Below are 21771 nucleotides of genomic sequence, written 5' to 3'. Positions count from 1 at the left end.
AGTGTAGCTTGCATTTGATTTACTCTTTTCTTTGGTCAGCAATGCATGCTGAAAAAGAACTTTAAAATAGAAGTTGATTATAAACAAAGTAAAGAGTCAGCAGGGTTTGCTGGCTGCAAAAAAAGAAGAAAAAGAAGACAAAGACAATTTTAAGCTGTATTAACAAAAGTAGTTTTCAAATCATGGGAAGACATAGTTCCACACAATTCTGCAGCAATCAGAATCCAATCCCTTCTATAACAAGCCCTTCAAAATTTTTAAGCCAGTGGGTTTTTCTGCCTTTGAAAGTCTCAGAATAATGTTTTGTTCTATAGTATTTTTGTAGGGCAGTGAAAAAAAACAAAAACAAAATGAGCCAATTGAGTGTAGTCCTTTCTATTTTGTTTTCTTTTGTTTATTTGAAATGCCAGTGAAGGAAAAAAATTCTAGCAATTGCTCTTTAACACAATCTGGAAGTAAACACATGTACTGTGTGTAGAGTAATCAAACTTCATTAAATCAAGCCTAGACATTCCTGAAGCTCTTAACCAACAATATTTCACTCCTAGGAGCCAGAAAGCCAGCCTTTGCTGGCTCAACTGATAAGCAAAAAATAAATGATCTTTTCTTAAATACACTACATTTCTTGACTAATTGTTAAATAAGCTGTTTACAGTTGTAATGTGGAGATGCACAAACAGGAATCAATAATTCATTCATCACACTAATAAAGAAATTGTAGTGGCTCAGAGGATGAGCTTATGGTAAAACCAGATGAACTGAAGGATAAAGAAAACACAATGAAATAGTAAGACTTTTCTGCCCCTTTTATTTTCATTTCTGGGTTTGTTTGTTTTTAGAACTGAGGGATTAGGGCACCTATTAAATTGAATTTACTGCAAAGTTCAATCCTTCTCATTTAACTCAATGGGAAATAAACGACTTTCAGATTTTTCTTTAAAAGATAGTATTTTGATTAAAATTAAAATATCCCAGTCATAATACAAAGCATATCATATCAGGTATAAAACAGTGTTCTCTGACCTACTGAAGCCTTCTGATAAACCATATAGAACATGATGAACAAATTCTACTATATTGTAAGACTATGTCAACAAAACCTTGCAAGTCTGAAGGCACAAACCTCCTGCCTTCACTTTTAACTGTTTGATCCATTAGGATGAGCCCTTCCTAAGTTTCTTTCTTTGACTTTTAAACAACCACGGACTCCTATTTCTCTTGTCTGATTGTTTCCTCGGCATTAGCTCTTCCGCCCTTTACGCAAGGTCATTTTTGCATTCTGTTACAGTCATTGACTAATATTAATTTCAGTGATAAAAAAGTGATAAACTATGGACAAGAGAAGGGGGGGGGAGAAGATATAGTAATCCTTGGGTTATGACGGCAATTAGCACCAGAATTCCCATTGCTTAACCACAGCGAGCAGTCCCAGTTGCCATTGTTAAGAAAGGACGATGTGAGTTAAGCAAGGATCTAACGCGATCACAACTTATGATTTCCTGACAGCTTCCCTTTGATGACTGCCATTTGCTACAACATTATAATTGCAAGGCAGGCCCTCAGCACCTGGTTCAGAGTCACATGACTGCAGGGATAGTGGGACAGTGGGAATTACAAGGACTGTATAAGTGTCATTTGTTCAGCCCTTTCATAACGTTGAATGGTTGTTGAATGAATGATTGTAACTTGAAAGTTATATGTATTGTTGGAAACATTGGGAAAATGAAGGAAGATACTTCAAGAAAAATTCTGAAGGGTAAGAGGAGAAGCTCAAAGAACACAAGGCAGACCCAGAAGAAGGTGGAGAGAGAAAATTAAAGACACACTACAACAACATCAATGGTTGACGCCACCAGAAGAGAAATAGTGAGAACTTTGTATCTCCCTTAGCACTCGAAATGGTAAAAGAGGAAGTAAAGAAGAAGTTAAGAGCTAAGACTATAAACAATCATTTCTTCATTTAAGAAATGATTGTTTACAGTGGAAAAATCTGTTGCCTTTACTAGTCCAGTGTATTATATTTGAAGTCTGCAACATTATAATGGGAATATTTTTGAATGTTGAAATCACATTGCTGATGCTGTTAATAGAATATCTACTATGATTTTAAAAAAAGAAAAGAAAATATACCCATCATAAAATATAAAACAATTATTAAAAGGCAAGCTGATATATTTTCCCAATGTGCTAGTATCCAACTTATGATTTCCCTTTTCCTCTGTATGACAATCATATGTCATGCAAAAACTTTATTTATTTTCTTCTTTTTTTGTATAAATAGAAGGCTAGGAGTCATAGTTTGAAGTATGCTTGCTAACTGCCTCATACTGCAACTATTCAAATTTTTTTACTAAAAGAACTCTGCAATAAATCTTTATAGCAGTCACAGCATCTAGCAGTCATGTCCTTCATAACAGGCACACATTTATGACTGTTGCAATGTCCCATGGTCATGTGACTGCCATTCACATACTTTGCAACCACCTTGCAACAAACAGAGTTAATAAACTAAACACTTCTGGTAGTAACTGAATTGCCAGTCCCAGTTGTGGTTGTTCAATGGTGACTACATAATTGAATGCTGTATGTTGAGTCTTTGCTTCATAATATAGCAATTCCAATGTTTTCAGTAAAAAGTGACTAATGTAAGACAGAGAGGAAATCTGTTTGCTAGTAAAGAGACACTCATGGCACCAGATTAGTTGATATTTCCTACGTGTATTGAAGTAAACCTGTTACAGGAATAGTAAGTAATCTAAAACAAACTCATGGCTGTCAAACTCACGGCCAGTGGCCCGAATGCGTCATGTGCTAACCACGCTTTGCCCAGTTTAACGAAGGGGGAAAAGTCACAATACATCATGTGATGACGCTGTGACAACATGAGTTTGACATCCCTGATTTAAAATAACTAATGGACATTTGGTTGACCATGTGCTCTTGATTTCTGCAAATTTCATATTCCTATTCTAGTATTTTTATGTGATACATTGCAAGAGTCATGCTGGGATTCCACTAGAAGAACATACATTTCAAATTTTACTTATATAAAATTATATACAATTTATATACAATAAAATGACATTGGGGTTCCTGTATTCTCTTAGTTTTCTTTCTAACGTCATCGTTGTCTTCACTTTGTCTTCTCTTACTCACAAATGCTATCTGGAGATAAAATATAACTCAGATGGAAGCCTTTTGGTTTAATACAAGATATATCTAAACTGAACTGACATGTTTAGCCAACCTCATACCATTGGAGGCTCACACATTTATTATCCGTTACTGCCCTATTTACACTTATTTGACAGCTATCGGAGCAGAGAGTTTTAAAATGAGAAGGCTTCCATATGGTTAAAATGCAAGATGGGTGCATCTGTATCAATTGGCTGCATTAAATGAAAATAAGCTGGCTAACTGAGCATAAGCAACACAAATGAAAGCTGACCTGGACATATAGAAGAAAGTGGCCACAATTATCTGCCTAGATTATATAACATTCGGCTTGAGATATATCATTATGCTTCCTTGAACTTCCTATATGTATGGAAGTATATTGCTTAAAAGAAGTGCCATCTTCTTTATGAGGTTGCTCTTAATTGTGTAAGATTTTAGTTCTTTTATAGCTTGTCACTAACGGTAAGTATTTTGTTCTGCATTTAAGTGAAGATTAGGTGACTGTGTTCAAGTATTTGATTTGTTCTTACATGTTAATTATTTCCTAGCTGATAGTAAGCTTTTTATCTTGTTAGTTGAATAATAGGTGAAAATATAGGAGACACTCAATAGCCTGATGCTATGAATCTCCTAAAGAGGGTTGATGCTGCATCAGATGAATGAAAACACTTCTGTTCAATTTCTTATCTGTGGCCTGTGATGGTTTACCATATTTTTACAATGCCTTAGCCACACTCTCCTAATTTCCACTTTCCAGCTTCTGATAAACAGTTTGAGTTGAATCTGTGAATGCCTTAATGTCCACCTACCTTGAAATCTCTATTGTTGTGAGAGGGAACCACTAGCCACCAAGCCAATATTCTCCTAGCACACTTTATAATATGGAGCTGAAATCAGACTAGAGTTCTTTCATTGTTTTGTTTTTCAAAAATACTCCTGCTTGCCCAGAAATAAATGACACAGCAATGAGATGAGACAAGCCTAATTCTAATTCTGCATGAAAATATGGTTATAGTAGTGATATCATTTATCTTCTTTTGTAATCAATGCTGCATCTTACCAATTAGACAATTTCCTTCAGTAAGCCCTGCAACAATGATGGACATTAGGAAAACATGAAACAGTTTGGATTTCTCACATTGTCCTGGATTGACTCTTGGGAGACAATGCATTACACACAACCCCGAGAATATGAGATCACACAGATGAAATCTGGGGGCAAAATGACATTTAGTGCTATGATTATTCTTTGGATTTTACTTTATAAATAAGGAAAGGTATTGAACCAAAAGGCAAATCTCTCCTATTTCCATACTGTTTAGTTCCTACACCAAATAATGTGAAATCATGCTGCGATAATTTGGATTTTTTTTGCCGCAGAATTTGAATGGATGTGATTTCAGCTTGTTTTGTGGGAGGGTATGTGGAATTGAGGACAATTATGATAGTGGGTTTCCTTCTAGAGACTTACTAATTGTCATCCCATCTTGAAAATGAAAACAACGAGGAAAGGGGAGGATAAAATTGCAGAGATATTATAGTCCATTGGAAATCTGGTTAGCTCCTAATTTAATGGAGCCATAGTCCCCAGGATTGTCAGGCAGGGCCTAACATTGTTACTTTCTCCAACTGTCAATTCTTGTGAAATATGTGACATTAAAATGGGGATCTAATACTTTGGAGGCTGTAGATGTGAAATGCTTTACTGGAATGCTTGATCAGATACTTGTGATGTTTATGGAAATATAGTCAACATGTATGGTACTGGGTTATCTTTGTTTTGTGCTTCCTTAAATCTACGAAACTAAAGCTGTGAGGGACCACCACCACCACCACCCAAAAAAAGGAAGAAAGGGAGGGAAGGATGTATAGCCTCCAAAACATAGTGCTTTAAAACACATTTTCCAAGACTTCAAGAAGAAAAATTTCCACATAACCTTCCGCGAATGTCCCAATTTAAAACTAATCCATTTTTTTTTTGAGGTTGCATGCTTGGATGTTTCTGTCTGCCATCTAATATTGTTCAAAATGACCAGGAGATCAGTAAAGCAATTAGCTGGTTAAGAAAATGGCTTACTGCAAACCTGGCCTAATTATTGAAATTTAGGATATACTCAACGTAAAAAAAAGTTTTATGTCATAATTGTTATTAAAAGATCTTTTTCTCTAAGGAAGCCATGTGTTGAGCAAGGAAATTGTTGAGGAGTATAAATATCTGAGCAATAGCTTTGGGGAGTCTATTTAAAAGTTTTTTTTCCCTCTTTTCTTTTCTCTGAACTGTCTTTTCCATAAGCCTTTGCAAAATGCATTAAGTCGGAACCACTAATGTTTTGTCTGTTTAATGAATTTTTTAGCATAAGCCTTGTTGATTTAATAGGAGAATGTGCTGAAGCAGTACAGTGAAGTATAGTTTAAATTGCTGACCACATAATTAATAATTTCTTCATTTCTGCAGTGTTAAGCTTTATGAACATCTGTGAATTAATTTCACGATTGCTATGAAATCGAGTAGTGCAAAGAACCAGGTTTATTGTTCTGCTTTCCTTTTTATTATTTTTAGCAGATCTAAAAATAAAAGCAAATGGGATAAGCAGGGTAATAATGGTAATTACCTTCTTTTACAGGGACAATTTTGTGTTGTTTGTTTTCCCCCACTAAAATATTCTGGTGTTTAAGATAATGGCATTTCAGTAGAACATTAAAATCTCAGAGAATAAAATATGCTATCCGTGTTGGTGGGGATCAGCCCTTCAAGCTTCAGCGAGTGATTAAGCTTCCATTTAATTCAATGAGAATATGGTCATGGATGGATCTTTCAAGATTAGCTCATCTCAGAACAATCTATTTTTCTGAATATTGAACATTATAGACAGCGATAACTGTTTTCTATTATATAGCAGCAATGTTCTGATAATAGCATGAAATCCTGCACAGTAAAGTGAGACAATCACATGAATATCATTACTAATTTCTTAGTCTTTTTCTGTGATTTGATTAATCTAATATAGGTAGTCTTTTTGTATTGTACCGATAAAGCTCTTTTAAAGTAATTTTTCTACCTTTCATTCAATTCTATGGCTTCTTGTCTCTCATTCTTGCTATTTCTGTGATGATGATTTGTGAGTGATTTTAACTAGCCTTCATAATTGCTCTCTTCTAAGGAAAGTACCAAGTTTTTACTTCTATATCTATCCCCACTTCCAGTAGTTATCATGATTGTTTAGCCTTCACTACATTTCTCTGAAATTTGCCATGTGTATTACATACAAACAACTGTTTTTATGCATCTTTAAATGGATTCAGTCTCAATAAATAACACTCTTATGGCAATAAGGGTTATTGCAAATCTTTAAAAAAAAACAGATTTTAAAGAAATATGTCTAAAAATTTCCATCAGTTTTCAGTGATGTTTTGCAATCAGTTCGGTGTAGTGCTTAAAGGTGCTGGCCTAGAAACCAGGAAACTATGTCAGTGATGGCGAATCATTTTTGGCTCACGTGCCAAAAGCGAGGTGAGCGCAGGCGGGTCGTGCGCGGGCATGCCACACCCATAATGCAATCTGCATGATCTCCAGTGCACATGCGTGCATGACTCTTGTGTATTCTGAGACAGAATAACTCTGAGGCAGCTGTGCAATCAACAATCCTTTATTTAACAGTAACTAACAGTAACAGAACAGCGGGTGCCCATTTGACAGTTATTTATACGACGGCTGTCAAAAGCGCAGCTAATCAGTTAAACAATCTTCCGGCGGGTCTCAACCAATCAGGTTCCACCTGGCTCTAGCTGGCTCCCCGCGGTCGTAACCATGAGGACTTTGCCCCCTTCTTCCCCTTGATCAGGCAGGTGTACTGGGGGTCATGCAAATTGCGGGGGAAGTCTCCTGAAGGCTCTGGAGGACTAAAAACAGCCTTACGGACAAACCGGAAGTGACTTGTAGGTTTGCTTGTAGGGTCGTTTTTCATCCTCCAGAGCCTTCAGGGAAGCCTCCGGAAGGCCCCCGAAGGCTCTGAAGGGCTAAAACCATTCCTGAACTTCTGGTTTGCCTGTAGGGCCTTTTTTTGTGTGTGTGTGCTCTGGAGTCTTCAGGGAAGCTCCTGAAGCCTCGGGGGGGGGGGGCTGTTTACTATGGAGCCTGGGGAGGGTAAAAAATGGCCTAAAAAAAAAAGGCTGAAACTGACAGGGCAACGCCTTCCGTTGCGCATGCCATAGGTTCTCCATCCCCGCTATAAGTTATAGTTCTATCTTAGGCCTGAAAGCTGTATGGGTGACTTTGAGCCCAACCCATTTCATAGAGTTGTTGTTGTGAGGAAATCAGAAGGAGGAAGGAATATTAGGAATGTTTGCCACCTTGAGTTACTTATAAAGTAATAAAGACACGAGAAAAATCTAATAAAAATAAATTTCATCCTGACCTAATCGTCCTACCGATTTCGTCCTGTTGGGTAAAAGCAGAAGTGCTAGTGCCTTTTTTGTGTTTATTTTTGCCATACTAGACTTAGATAATAAAGGCCCTTTTTCCAATTATTACACTGAACTGAGTACAAGTTAGAATGGAAAAAGAGGTGAACTGTTTCCAAAGATGGACAGATAAACTATACACAGCTCCAACTGATACAGTATTTAAAAAAAAGGCAAAAGCCTTAACTTGATGGAATCCATATTTCTGACCACGTTGGCTTGTTTTAGATACAGAAATGGTCTGTATTCTTCAGTGGAATGGAAAATGACATTTTTCATATTATAGTCATAATCTTTCTGTAGCCATTTGCTTATACTGCAGTGTTGAGCAGGGCTCGGATTAAGCTTTGAATGTGTTCTATAGTAATTTCCACATTGTTATGTGCTCTTGATATTTTTAACATTTTAATTAGGCAATAAAAATAAGTGTCATTGTGTGATTAAAAACTGTGAAAGTCTTATTGGAGTTTTTCTTAAAAGTGACATAAGAAACTAGGGTTTTGTTGTACCCAACAGAATACAGAATAATAGAATTGGAAGGGAACCTTGGAGGTATTTTGGTCCAAATCCCTGTTCAAGCAAAAAACCCTATTCCAGGGGTGTCAAACTTCATGGTTGGGGGCCGGATCCGGCCCATGGGGTACTTAGATCTGACCCTCAGGGTCACCCTGGAAACAGTCAATTTTTGCTGGCAGAGCTCTTGGGCCACCACAGGCACCCCTGACATGAGTGACGTATAGCTGGTCACCCCCCCCACCTCCCGAGGTCAAACACAACGCTGAGGCAGTCCTCAGTGAAATTGAGTTTGACACCCCTGCCCTTTACTATTTCAGACAAGTGGCTGTCCAGTCTCTTAAAAGCCTTCACTGATGAAGCGCCCACAATTTTGGAAGGCGAGCTATTTATTTATTAATTAAATTTATTTAAGGTTTATTGTTCTCACTGTTAGGCAGTTTCTCCTTAGTTCTAGGTTGCTTCTCTCCGTGATTAGTTTCCATCCATTGTTTTTGGTCTTGCCTTCGGATGCTTTGGAAAATAGGTTGATCCTCTTTTCTTTGTGGCAGCCTCTCAAATATTGGAACACTGCTATCATATCGCTCCAGTCTTTCTTTTCTGAAGATTAGCCATACCCAATTCCCACTACTCTTCTTCCTATTTTTAGTCTCCAGGCCCCTAATCATCTTAGTTGCTCTTCTCTGCACTCTTTCCAAAGTCTCAGCACCTTAGAAAAACCTGTTAGGAACCTATCTCGGACCTGATGATACAGATCTCTTCAATAATAGCCTTTATTAGGAAAATGGGTGAAAAATAAATGTTTGGCAAATAATAAAAAGATGAAAGATTTTTATTTTAACATCGTTCAGTGAATCTGTAAATTGACTTGCTTTTGTAGCAAGCCAAGCCAAAAATGTGCAATAAATGTGTTCCTGTATTACTTTTTAGGCTCTCTTAAGATTAGATGTGCAAACAGCCAAATATGTGAGTGTGTCAGATAAAATCCAGAGATTTGTGTATCTTGCAGATAAGGCTTGCATGTGAAATGATTTTTTTTTCATGCCATAAATTCTAGAATGAATTGCCTTGGGGTCCTCAGAGAACCCTAATACTAAATAACTTTCTAGGAAACCCTGTTGAGTAGATAGGAGAATTGGCGTTGTTTTAGCAATCTCTCTTTGCTTACAAAAGTATTTCTGACTAGACACTTTATATTTGAGACAGATGAAAAGATGTTTAATTTCTGTTCAATTATGCAAGAATATATGGATAAATACTTGGAATTAGGCATGGTTGGTTGAGTAACAGTTATTCTTCCTTAACCCAACCCAACTTGTGAGGAAATTAGGAGGAAGAAAGAGTACTATGTATGTTCGCTGCCTGTTTATAAAACATTTTTATTTATAAAAATGATAAAGGCAGGTTAAAAAGAATCTAAAATAAAATTTAAAAAGTAAAAAACATATTAACTTGGAAAATAATAAAGTATATAGTTTATATATAAGGCAGGCAAAGGAGCACCATACTCTTGTGAAAAATATACATTTTGTAAAATAACCTTTACTTTTAAAAAAGACATTTTGTAAATAAACAACCTGTTAGTATCTGTGCACATCATAAATCTTAAGAAATAATTCCAGGATGAGTGAACCATGTAGTTCGGTACTGATTTCCCTGAAGAGAAAAGCTACATTTCTCTTGTTGACCTAAGATTGCAATTTCATTCACAGCTTATCTGTTGTGGAACAAACTTTACTTTGAAGGATCCGGTGACATTAATTTCTTTTCTGGATGACTCCTCCTCCCTCCCCAGTTTGGGAAAACATTTCATCAGACACATCCAAAAGGGACCAGATTTTGATTTGGCACTCAAGAATTCAAATTCCAATTATTTTAAGCAAACTCTAAAAACAGTATCTTTCAGAGGGATTTGTGTGCAGTTTCGTAGGCTTTATTAGATTTTAATTACTTTGGAGTAATAGTAATCTTAGGCTACAAAAGCAGGGCTGTTGGGAGGTTTTTGGCTCAACTTTTCAAATTCGTGTTGGAAGTAAATAATTTTTAAGAATGGTGTGCTAAAAGTAATCTGTTAACTGGTGGGAAATGTCTGTATGTCATGTTTTTAAAAATTTGGGAATGTTTTGCATATTATATATGTCAGTTTTTTATTTTATTTCTCTTCTTTATTTTATCTTTATTTCTCTAAAGATTTTATTCTGTGCATCTCTAATCACTGAACTAAAATCTCATTGCATTGCAATGTGAAAACAGAATCCAAATTGAATTATTCATTCTTATCATCATCATCATCACATCATCTCTAGTCCTTGAAATCTTTGTTACCGAGTTTATAAAAAGCATGTGCAATATCCACAAATATGTTTTAGGTTGTTGTTGAACACCCTAGGAATGTAGTCACTCCAATCCATTCTCATTTTCTTCTGGCTTTTTTCTAGTTCACCCAGTATTAACATTTCTTGTCCAATTAACTTGTTTGGTTCTCCTTGGATTATTTTAAAAATCTGCTACTAGGGATTTTAATACTTCATTAAACCTTTATGTTTATTTGCTAATGTCTGACTCCTGTGTATATTAACTATATAAATGCAAGTATTTGAAAAATAGACATTCCCAGCTTGGTCCGTTGGACTAAAAATTATAATAAACAAACATGTCCTTATCTTTATAAACTGCAAGTATGACGATGGAAGACAATGCGGAGAATTCTTTAGTCAGTAGTTCTAAGCTTCTTCCTTTCTTTAGAAACTGTGGGCACTCGTAGACAAACTCAAGGTGTTTCATGCCTTTCTGAGCTGAGGCCATAACCCCGTCACTTTTTTGATAGCTAAGTAGCTACAGCAACCATTGACAGGGAGGTCATCATCCATGCTGTGGTATCAAAGCAGTTCATTCAGGAGTACTGAGAGAAATAGGGCAAACAAATATGAGAGAGAAAGGAAAGGGATGGGGTAAAAATGTAAAAGTGAATAGGATTTGTATGGTGTCTGTGTCTGTGTGTGTGTGTGTGTGTGTGCCTGCCTTTCAAGAAATCTTGGTGTTAAGGTTCCCACGGATGCCCTAATTAAATCATGAGCCTCGAGCCAAGCTTCAAAATAAATCCAGTTATTTATTAGGAGCTTCATGTTGGCATGTTCCCAAGTGAAGCCAACTCTGACCCCACATAATTTATGGCCCCAATCATGACCCGGTTCCCCCGCCGCCCTGGATATGTCTGGAATGTGCACCTATCTTTTGCTGCCCTGCCATTTCATCAGTTTCCAACTCGCCCTTTCCTATGGCAACTAGAGAGCAGGCCAGGGATGCTTTACTTGGCCCCTGAGGACCACATACGTAAGTCTAAGATAGAAGTAGAACTCACAGTCTGCTGACTTCTATCCCAGTACCTGTAACTATAATTCTAAACTGGCTTTCTTCGTACATTTTTTTCTTTCCAGTGTTTTTCTCACAAGTGCAAAATCCATATTTTTTTCAGATGAACAAGTGTTTTTTTTAAAAAAAATTAACACAAATAATACAGACAGTACATATACAACTGAATAAAAAAAAGAAAGACAAAAGAAAAAGGGAAAACCCCATATATTACAGTGCACCCCCCACCCCCTGGAGACCTTTTCCCCTTTATATTTCTTAGATATACAATATATTCCAATTGTGCTCTTATATCCTCCAAAGCCCTCCAAAGATAAACAAATGTTGACCCAGGAATTGACCAAACTGGCTTGTCACCCAAGTCTGACATCATGACTGAGAGAGTGTGACTGGTCCAAAATCACCTAGCCAGGCAGACTAGACCTCCCAGTCTCCTGGTTTTCTACCCTGGCACCTTAATGACTATACCAAAATTGTCCCTCTTCACACAAATATTAATGGTAAAGAGTACTTTATCTTAAGAATGTGTGCCTAAGTATGTGCTTTATATTTAAATTAGAATAGCATGAGAATGATAGTCCCTTCGTATATAGTTTGCTAAACTACAACTCTCAGTGTCACCTAGTATGACCAAAGGTATAAGTGATAGTGAATCTTTCAGCAATTCTGAACAACATAGATATCTTATCCTTGCACTCTCATCCCCTTTGGAGAAAGCCCATTATTTATTTATTTGTTCTAGAAAATGGAAATTTTGCTGATAGAAATTTGTACACATATTGCATAGAATACACTCGCATCATTCCTAACTTCTGTATCTTGCAAGTTTCTTATTTACCCTATACATGAGAATAATACACAGGTAGTCCTTTGCTAATGAATATAATTGCGACTGGGATCTCTGTTGCTAAGCAAAAACCACAGGACCATGCTGACTTGCAACAGCAGTTTTGGTTCCAGTCATTAAGTGACTTGTGCATTGTCATTAACCATTACATCATATGATCATGCCTTGCAACTTCCTGCTAGCTTCCCATTGCCTTCACTTTTTGGAATTGGCAGGGAAGGTTGCAAATTATGATCAGATGACCATGGGATACTGACCATTATAATGGTGCACCAGTTGCCAAGCACCCAAATCACAATCACTTAACTTCAGGGACTCTGTGATAGCTGTAACTTCAAGGATTGTCCAGAATTTTTTTCAATCAACTGTTGTAAGTTTGAATGGGTAGTTGCTATGGGAGGATTACCTGTACATGCCCCAATCTATCCTGAGAGGTTTTGCAACACAAGCAAATTAATTTCAGTCAATAAACCTATTGCCGACATTTCATTCTTATGCAGATCTTCTCTCTTCTTGGTTGAACAGTTGCAGGTCAATAATGCATGAATATGATGGCAAAACCCTTCATTAATTCATCACCGCCAAGCCATAAGCATGTGATTTTTCATTTCATCTTTTTCCCCTCACACAGATGCTCCAAGGATTCTAGGATTTGCCTATGGGCAAGACAATCTAATCTCAATCTATTATTTTTATTTGGAGGAAAATTAGTTGAAAGGTTTTGAGGCAATAACATATACTAAATATAGTTGATGCTTTTGAGATTTTTATTCCTTTAATTAATGGACTATACCAATTAATTTGGTATAGTCCTAGAAATCACACTGATGTGACTGAATAATACTGTCTCTAGGGATTGTGGGTAAAAAAAAGAGAAGGCAACCTCCATTTTTGTTCTTTGTTTGTAGCCATGTAGGTTGGAGATAAGAACATAATTGGCTTTGAGATATGACTTATTTGTTATGATAAATTTTCTTATTTTGAAAATGGAGGAAGGAAGGGAGGGAGGGAGGGAGGGAGGGAGGGAGGGGAAAGAAAGAAAGAAAGAAAAAAATAATGAAATATAGCTCCTACCACCATGCAGAACTTCTTGTGAATAAGATTGTTTTTCCAGGGATAATTCAACAAACAAGTGTCTAAAAACTCTTAGATCACTTCATAATAGCACAAAGTTCTTGACTAAGATAGTCTCACAGTGGAAATTGCCCAAGGCTTCTTTGTCTTGTTCTTCATCAACTTTATGCAGACTTCCTATAAGGCACAAAACCACCAAAATGAAGGATCTTGTTTTCTTCTCTCATTTAGCTATGAATCACATCAGCCAATATATTAAACACAAAAGAAATCACTGAATTTTTGCTTATGGAATGTGTTTTTTCACATTCCATAAGCAAAGTGTTTTTTGCTTGATTGCCTCATATGTTATTGTGAAGTCAGCCTATAAGACATACTGCTTGCATGTTGATCACTGATCAATGAAATAAAAAAGGAATAATAAAGTGGAAGATGTGCCCAGGGAAATTAATTTCTGGTAATGCTGTTAACAATGACAGAAAAGCGGAAAAACTAAAAATGTTTACTTTAGGGAAGATTGTATTTTTTGAGGGTGAAAAACCTTTAAAAATGATTATGTTTCCTCCATTTACTGCAAACAATTCTCCTAAGCTGATCTTGAATATATAATGATTTTGCTCCCGTATTGCTTTTTTCTGACTGATGGCTAGTTGTAATCTTTGAGTTAGTTCAGTTTATCTGCCGGGGGAAAGGTTTAGTCTGTTCTCCCATTTGTTTTGAGCAATACATTAATTCCATTGGTGTGCTCAGAAGGACTGTCTCAATAGGACAAATTCTTTGCTGTAAATTTGTTTAGCTTTGTTCTATTCATGTATAGAAGAGTACAGGTAGTCCTCAAGTTACAACCACTTGTTAGGCAACAGTTCAAAGTTGCCACGGTGAAAAATGAGGGGAATTTGTGATGGATCCTCAGAGTTCACAGCATCACAATGTCCCCATGGTCACGGCACACAATTATAATGTTGCAGCGAGACATGATCATGTGATAGTTATTTTGAACATTCCTGACTGGTTTCTCAGAAGCAAAGTCAGTGGAGAAGCTGACAGGAAGTTGGAAGTTGCTCCTACTCTAATATTTTTTCATCAGTCCTTGGCCTCTAGTCCTATCTGCACTTGGCCATCCCCCATGGGATCCTGCTCATTAGTGCCTGTTCTCCCATGATACCTGCACATTTTCTTGCATTCCTTAGCGCCTGTTCTCAGCGCCCATCCATGACTCTGCGATTCACACACCCCCAGCTCTCCTCTCTTTAGTACCTGCTTATGGTACATGCCCATCTTCCAATACTCCATAGCACCTCCCTATAACTTATTTTAATAAGCATACTTGTATACTAAGGTAGAATTAAGCTATAGTAGGAATAGATGAATATACAAAAAAAATGTAGCCACCATTAAATCAGGAAATAGGAGAGAAAATATAAACAAAGGCAGTTTTACCCAACTGATCAAAGTAGCATTGAAAAAAAAACCTTTCCCAAATGCCTATGTTTTCCTTGCCAACATCACCATATGGTTTCTTTTCTCAGAGCTTTGGCAGCCAGTCTGGTTCCTATAGTGCCTTACTCTGAGGACCTGCAGCCAAAGCTGTCTTAACGTGGCTTTTCCCCAAAGCAACAGTAAAGTAGTGTCATCCAGAACAGCCCGCGACCTTAAGAAGTGCTGATTACACTGTCAAACCACATTATCTCTTGGCAATTCTCTTGTCATAAGAGATGGAAGAAGGAGGAAAGTGGGGTTAAAAATGTTTCCTAGGGTTCCAATAAGTGGCAGCAGAAGACCCAGGGATCTTTTCCAATACTTTCTCTGATGGAGAACACATGGAATTGGATTTGGAGTTGTGGAATCAAAGCAGCTGACCCCTATTCCTTCCTCTTAACAAGGGAAATGGTGTGGAACTGGATCTGTAGCCAGCAGCCCTACCATAGACCTGTATTCCAGAAGACTCCTAGATATTTGTATACAAAAGCAGTTCTAAGATGGAAGGATGGGCAAATGTGGACTGAAGAGCAAGTCAAACCTTGTGGGAATGGAAGTGGGAAAATTGGCTTTTCAACACTGGGGAAGCAGGTCATTTTGGTGCCATGAGAACTGGTGCCCAAAAGACCTTCTCATTCTTCATTCCCCACTACTGCTGCTAGCCATGGGTTGGCAAGTATGGTGAGAAAGAGAGGGCTTTTTATCACTGTGGAAAAGCCCTGACTCTGTCACTGCCAAAAGAAAGATGGTCTTAAAATCCAGTGACCAGGAATCCTCTTAGGTTGCCCACAGCAGCTTGATACAATCATTTTGGGTTGATGCACTTCAGAGGGTATCAGGTGAGAGGAAGCTGAAAGGCACTGCTTTTGAATTGGAACAAGAAGATGCTGATGGTGGTGGGTTAGGGATGGATTGAAGATGCTAAATGATTTTAGGCAATGGTGGGATTCAGCCAGTTCACACCACTTCAGGAGAACCGGTTGTTAACTTTCTGAGCAGTTTGGTGAACTGGTTTTTGGAAGAAATCATTAGAGCAAAGAACCGGTTGTTAAATTATTTGAATCCCAGCATTGATTGTAGGGCATTTTCACACCATGGAAATCAGGAAAAACAGATCAGTCCATAGTCATCAAATAGTCTACATGCCCTTTAAACCACTACAATATATTTACTTGAACTTGCTGTTCAAAATTCATTAAATAATATAGGTAGTCCCTGACTTACAACAGTTTGTTTAATGACTATTCAAAGATACAACAGCAACTGAAAAAAGTGACTTATGATCATTTTTCATACTTGCAACCATTGGGTATCTCAATGGCCATGTGATCAAAATTCAGATATTTGCCACCTGGCATGAATTTATGATGGTTGCAGTGTCCTGGAATGTTGTGGTATGCCACGTAAAGTCAATGGGGAAGCCAGATTCAACTAATAATCATGTTACTAACTTAACAATTGCAGTAGTTCACTTAACAATTGTGGCAAGAAAGGTCGTAAAATGGGGCAAAACTAATGTCTCACTTAGCAGCAGAAATTTTGGGCTCAATTGCCATAAGTTGAGGAATACCTATATTTACTGGAGCTTGCTTCTAGTGCACTCAAGATTTTATGCAAGTTAAGGCTCTTTCTATTAGAATTTGGTCTTTGTTATTGTAGTCTTCCTTCTATTGTTAATTAATGGGGGTAGAGGGCAGTATACCTCTCTAAAATTCTATGTATGTCTTCTGGAGTTTGGACTTAAAAATAAGAAACTTAAAGAATATGTAGTATTGAAGTTTTTCAGCTCAATTTCCCTTCAGTTGGAAGCTAACAGAAATAATTTCTTATGTCTATCCTGGAACTTGACCTAATCATCACATAGCTTAGGCTGACTTTTAAAAAGTTGAGACAGTATAATGACAATTTGGTATTGTAAGACACAGGCCTCTTGGTTCAATCTCATTAACTCACAAGATGGCCTTAAATAAACCACTCTCTGTGATATGAATAATAATACTGACTATCACACTAGCATAAGATTACTAGAAGAAGGAATGTGTACTTTTGAGTATAGTATACAGCAGTTGAGCTGCTAATTGCATCAATCTTTTCACTTTGCACTTTATCCCATTGATGCAGTTTACATAGTAATGGTATCAGGTCCCCAATGGAATGCTGCCATTACTGGGGGGTGGGGGGTAGATGTTCTTTGCATGCTTTTGCTTGCTGTAACGTGGGAGATAGCAACAGCAATAGCACTTAGACTTATATACCGCTTCATAGGGCTTTCAGCCCTTTCTAAGCGGTTTACAGAGTCAGCATATTGCCCTCAATATGGTCCTCATTTTACCCACCTCGGAAGGATGGAAGGCTAAGTCAACCCTGAGCCGGTGAGATTTGAACAGCCGAACTGCAGAACTGTAGTCAGCTGAAGTAGCCTGCAGTGCTGCATTTAACCACTGTGCCACCTCGGCTCTTAAGATTTAGGGAGGGGCTGGAAGGATGGGTTTCTTCCCAGCCTGAGCCAGCTTACCCAAGGTCACAGTGCCCTGAGAGTGAACTATTATCAAGTTAATGTCTCGGAGTTTCTCAACACACCTAGGGGATTGGGTGGAGTTTGAAGAGGAAAAAGTAGCTTGATGTTTTTTGCGCAGGCTTTTCAGATTCCACCTGACTTCTCTGCAACCACTTTCTCTCAATAAGGTTTCCTTTTGAACTGCTACCATTTCAAGAGCCATGCTTTCTTGAGAAGTTAGCTGAGGCAGGTTGTTACACATACTATCTAAAACAATACTACCACTTCCTGCCAAGTTCTCGTTCCAAGGTGGCCAAGTGGTTAAATGCAGCACTGCAGGCTACTGCTAGATCAGCAGGTCAGTGGTTCAAATCTCACCGGCTCAGGGTTGACTCAGCCTTCCATCCTTCTGAGGTGGGTAAAATGAGGACCCAGATTGTTGGGGGCAATATGCTGACTCTCTGTAAACCGCTTAGAGAGGCCTGGAAGGCCTATGAAGCGGTATATAAGTCTACTGCTATCGTTCAACTTTATTCATTGTAATTACCTTCTTGGTGACAAGTGTTGCTACAGTTCCATAAACATCTTTGCAGCTTGATTAATTTAGCAGAAGAGCTGATTTTTTGCATCATTGAGTTCACCTCTGTTCGTTAATTTCACTGGACTTCATTTCAGAGTAATTCAACAGACCAGCCAATTTTACTTGTCTGTGTTAGAAATTCAAAGTTCATACAAGGATCCGTGGGAGAAAAAAACATAATCCCTTGAGCCATATTGCCAGGTTGAAATGAGTGGTATAAACTGTATACCACAAATACTAGCAGTATTTGTTTTTTTACATGGCCTTGTGCAAGTAACATCTGGAGCTTGATGTAATTTTGAAGCTGATCAGAGTCACCTGAATAGCGAATATTTTTGCTAAATAAATAAATAAATTCATTTTTCCCATGTTGTATGAGACATAGGATAATTCTTTGATGCGTCCGTTATACACATGGAATGAAGTCTCTAATTTTTATGGATATCATCTTACATTTTAGAAATCAAGATTATCTTAGTTAGAATTGTTACTGCATAATTATCTTTTCACGTTCTGCAAAAATTATTTGTTTGCTTGCAAAATTTCAGGGGCTTGAAGTAGCTTTTTGACTATTTTCATTTGTCCAGTCTGAAGCCAAACTAGAAATGGACAAATTGGATGGTTGCTGATAAACAGCAGTCTTGTAATGTGGTTGATAACAGGATTAGATTTGCCAGGGCCAAAATGGTTGTGAGGCTACCCCCAGACCTGCTATTTGCGTAGCTGGTTGGGAAATTCTGAGAATTGAAGTACACATATCTTAAAAGTTGCCAAGGTTAAGAAACACTGAGTTGGAGGAAAATGTGAAGAAACATGGCTTTGTGGCTTCGCCTAGGGAGCTAAGGAGCACATAGCCATGGACTGGGCTGGTGCCCTCCCTTCTTCGCCTTTTCAATTGTTCTTTTTAACAGGGCTTAATTATTATTGCCTCCATTTTAAAATTGCTTTATTTTGAAATTTGAATTCTAACATTTTAATTTTTATATATAGTTTTTGTATGCTGACATTTAATTGTACATTGCCCAGAGTCCATCTCTGAAAGAGATGGGCAATTCAGAAATGTGAAAAATTAATAAATAAGTGGAATTAGAAAGAATTTTCATTGGAATCATTGCACACCATCTCTAGTACATATTTCCTTAGTGCTATTCCACTTCCCCTCCTCCATTTTTTCATTAGGCTGCTATTAAAGTAAAGAATCAATATACTTTTGAGACAGACTCCACTCTTGTTGACTATAAGGACCTCTCTCATGCAGTCTTCCCCTTTCAAAATTGTCTGGTTGTTTCTTTTGTTCAAGTTAAAAAAAGAAATTGCAGTCTAATCTCCAGCTCCTCTTCTGTGGAAATCTCTCATTCATGGCTTAGCCAAGGCTAACCCTTCTTAGCTTCTAAATGTAGACAAGGCCAGTTTTCTACAACCACAACAAAAAAGGACATTCAGGAAATTAAAACCCAACTAGTTTTGCTCAATAATGCAGCCCAAAATTTAGATTACTGTTTTAGGTTGTTAAAATACTCAAAATCATGCTTGCTGATTTAGCCACTTTGTGCTTTAGTTTAAAGGAGCTACACATTTCTTTCCTTTTGGGATTGTATGGCTGGAAGACACCCTTCTGAGACTGGCTTTGGTTTAAAATAATTTAAAAATTGGATGCTTTTTTTTTTGTTCTGCAGTATTTTGGAAGTTTGCTCGTGATATTCTGCATTGAACTGGCCTGTGGTGTTTGGACCTATGAACAGGAAATTACAGTGAGTATGTGATTAGGAAAATTGATCATGTTTAGAAACTCTGATTCTTTTCAATATTCAAATCTTGATATAATTTCTTCCTTCACATGCATGATGCCTTATTGAACATAAAAGTGGTTCACCGACAAATGCGCGATAGACATATGCGTGCCAACAAAACTGTGATGGACAAATGAGCGCTATCAAAATCACTAATTGATTTTTGACAATAGGGTGCCGACAAATGCGCGCCGACAAATGCGCGATGACATTTAAATGGTGTGCGGTCACATTGAACTAATTCGCTAATCAAACAGTAACAGTAATTTTTTTGATTTTATTTAACCCTAACCCTAACAGTAATTTTTTCGATTTTATTGTGCTTGTCATCGCGCTTTTGTCATCGTGATTTTGACGTCACATTTTAATCGGCGCTATTTTGTCGGCATGCATATGTATCGTGCAATTGTCGGGTCACGCATAAAAGTAACTTCTATGCAAGTTACTTGGAATTTTAATGTGATCCACTTGGGATTGTTCTTAGGTGCCTTACTACATAAATAGGAAGTTTTGGTTCCACATTAAAAAAATCTAGCTAGTCCTAGTTTAGATAAAAGAGAATTTTTGTGTTATTATATTGAATTATTATATTAATCATATCAGATCATAATATTCATGCTGTAGCAGTAAATCATTTTTTAAAAATATGGACCTAATTCATGTATTTAGAGAATTTGTAATCAAGTTGAGTAAATTGAGTTAGTATATTAATAAAACTTTTTTTCTGACTAAGTCATAGTTTGCAGTTGGCTTTATCTTGTTCCCATATGATAGAGAAGAGCAAAATATTCACCATGTACCAGTTAAAAGCTTTATTACTGTCTACCTAATTATATAAACTGATCAATCCAGTTTTGCATATTTTTCAAAAATTCTTTGGGTTTGAAAATGTCATCTGTTTCAGTAGCACTTTCCATATTTGTCAAAGTGAGTTGTGTGTGGAAACCACATACTTTGAAATCATTGCCTCTTCTTCCAATGCTCCGAAGAAGTTGAATCTAATAGTCTGTAGAAAATGACCAGGCACTCAGTTAATCCAGATAATATTTGCTATTGGGTCCTATTGGAGTCATAGCTAGCAAAATAGTATCGGTCTCCAGTATGAGAATTATACTATGGTGTTGTGACTGTTGTTGGACTAAGATTGAGAAGACCCATTTTAAAATCCCCCTCAGCCCTGGGAAACTCACTGGGTGGCTTTGGATAGGTGCTCTTTCACAGCCCAATCCAACTCACTGTTGAGGGAAAATGAGAAGACATAGTGCTATTTACAATGCACTGAGCTCCTGGAAAGAAGATAGGGTATTAATTTGACAAATAAAAGTGTGCAATAAATACATATTGACTGAGCTGTAAACCCTGGTGTGTTCATTAAAGTTTATTTTCAGAAAACCATCCATGTGGCTGCAGAAAAACAGCCATCCTACTCGTTGAAATGCAAAAATCTTAAAATCATACCTTTAAAAAACCCTTACTCGATATATTTAGAATTATTTATTAAAGTTCGAGCAAGACTTCTATTCCTTTGAGCAGCTTAATACTGTGTTGCATTACACATTCAGAAATGTAGGCAACCACATTTTTGAATGGATGATTTTTATTCTGTAAATATAGAAGTTTGTGCTAAAACCGCAGCTGTGTTAAAGAAGCAATTCTGTCCTTTCCCTTTTCAAGCTAGAAAAGTGATTCATTCTTGCAGAGGAAAAGTATAATTAGAATGAAGAAAACAAACTGGCATGTTATTGTGCTAGCTGTTGAATTCTCCTGTCTTCTTTTTCCATTGGATACTTATTTATGAAGAGAATGAAAAGAGCTTTGTGCAGAGTTGCTAAAATATATCAAACAGCAGCAGTCATCTTCCTTCCTCCCTCCCTCCTTCTTCCTTCCTTCCTTCCTTCCTTCACTCACTCACTCACTCACTCACTCACTCACTCTTCCTCCCTCCCTCCTGCCCCCTCTTCCTTCCTTTTTCCATCCCTCC

General features: G+C 37.3%; 1 protein-coding gene across 4 annotated transcripts in view; it reads left to right on the top strand.

Annotated features, from left to right (window-relative positions):
* TSPAN12 (tetraspanin 12) overlaps positions 1–21771 on the top strand; it is a 71454-nt gene that overhangs the window by 26714 nt on the left and 22969 nt on the right. For all 4 annotated transcript variants that reach the window (XM_087723648.1, XM_087723651.1, XM_087723649.1 and 1 more), the window contains one exon: positions 19677–19751. In XM_087723648.1, the coding sequence (XP_087579774.1) occupies positions 19677–19751 (75 nt within the window). The remainder of the gene's footprint in view (positions 1–19676; positions 19752–21771) is intronic.

This window comes from Thamnophis sirtalis, unplaced genomic scaffold (genome assembly GCF_051295495.1).
Source record: "Thamnophis sirtalis isolate CommonGarterSnake01/CBP01778 unplaced genomic scaffold, rThaSir2_p1.2 scaffold_9, whole genome shotgun sequence".
NCBI classification, from domain to species: Eukaryota; Metazoa; Chordata; class Lepidosauria; order Squamata; family Natricidae; genus Thamnophis; species Thamnophis sirtalis.
Note: the sequence above shows the minus strand (reverse complement) of the source record. Positions and strands in the feature narration are given on the sequence as shown.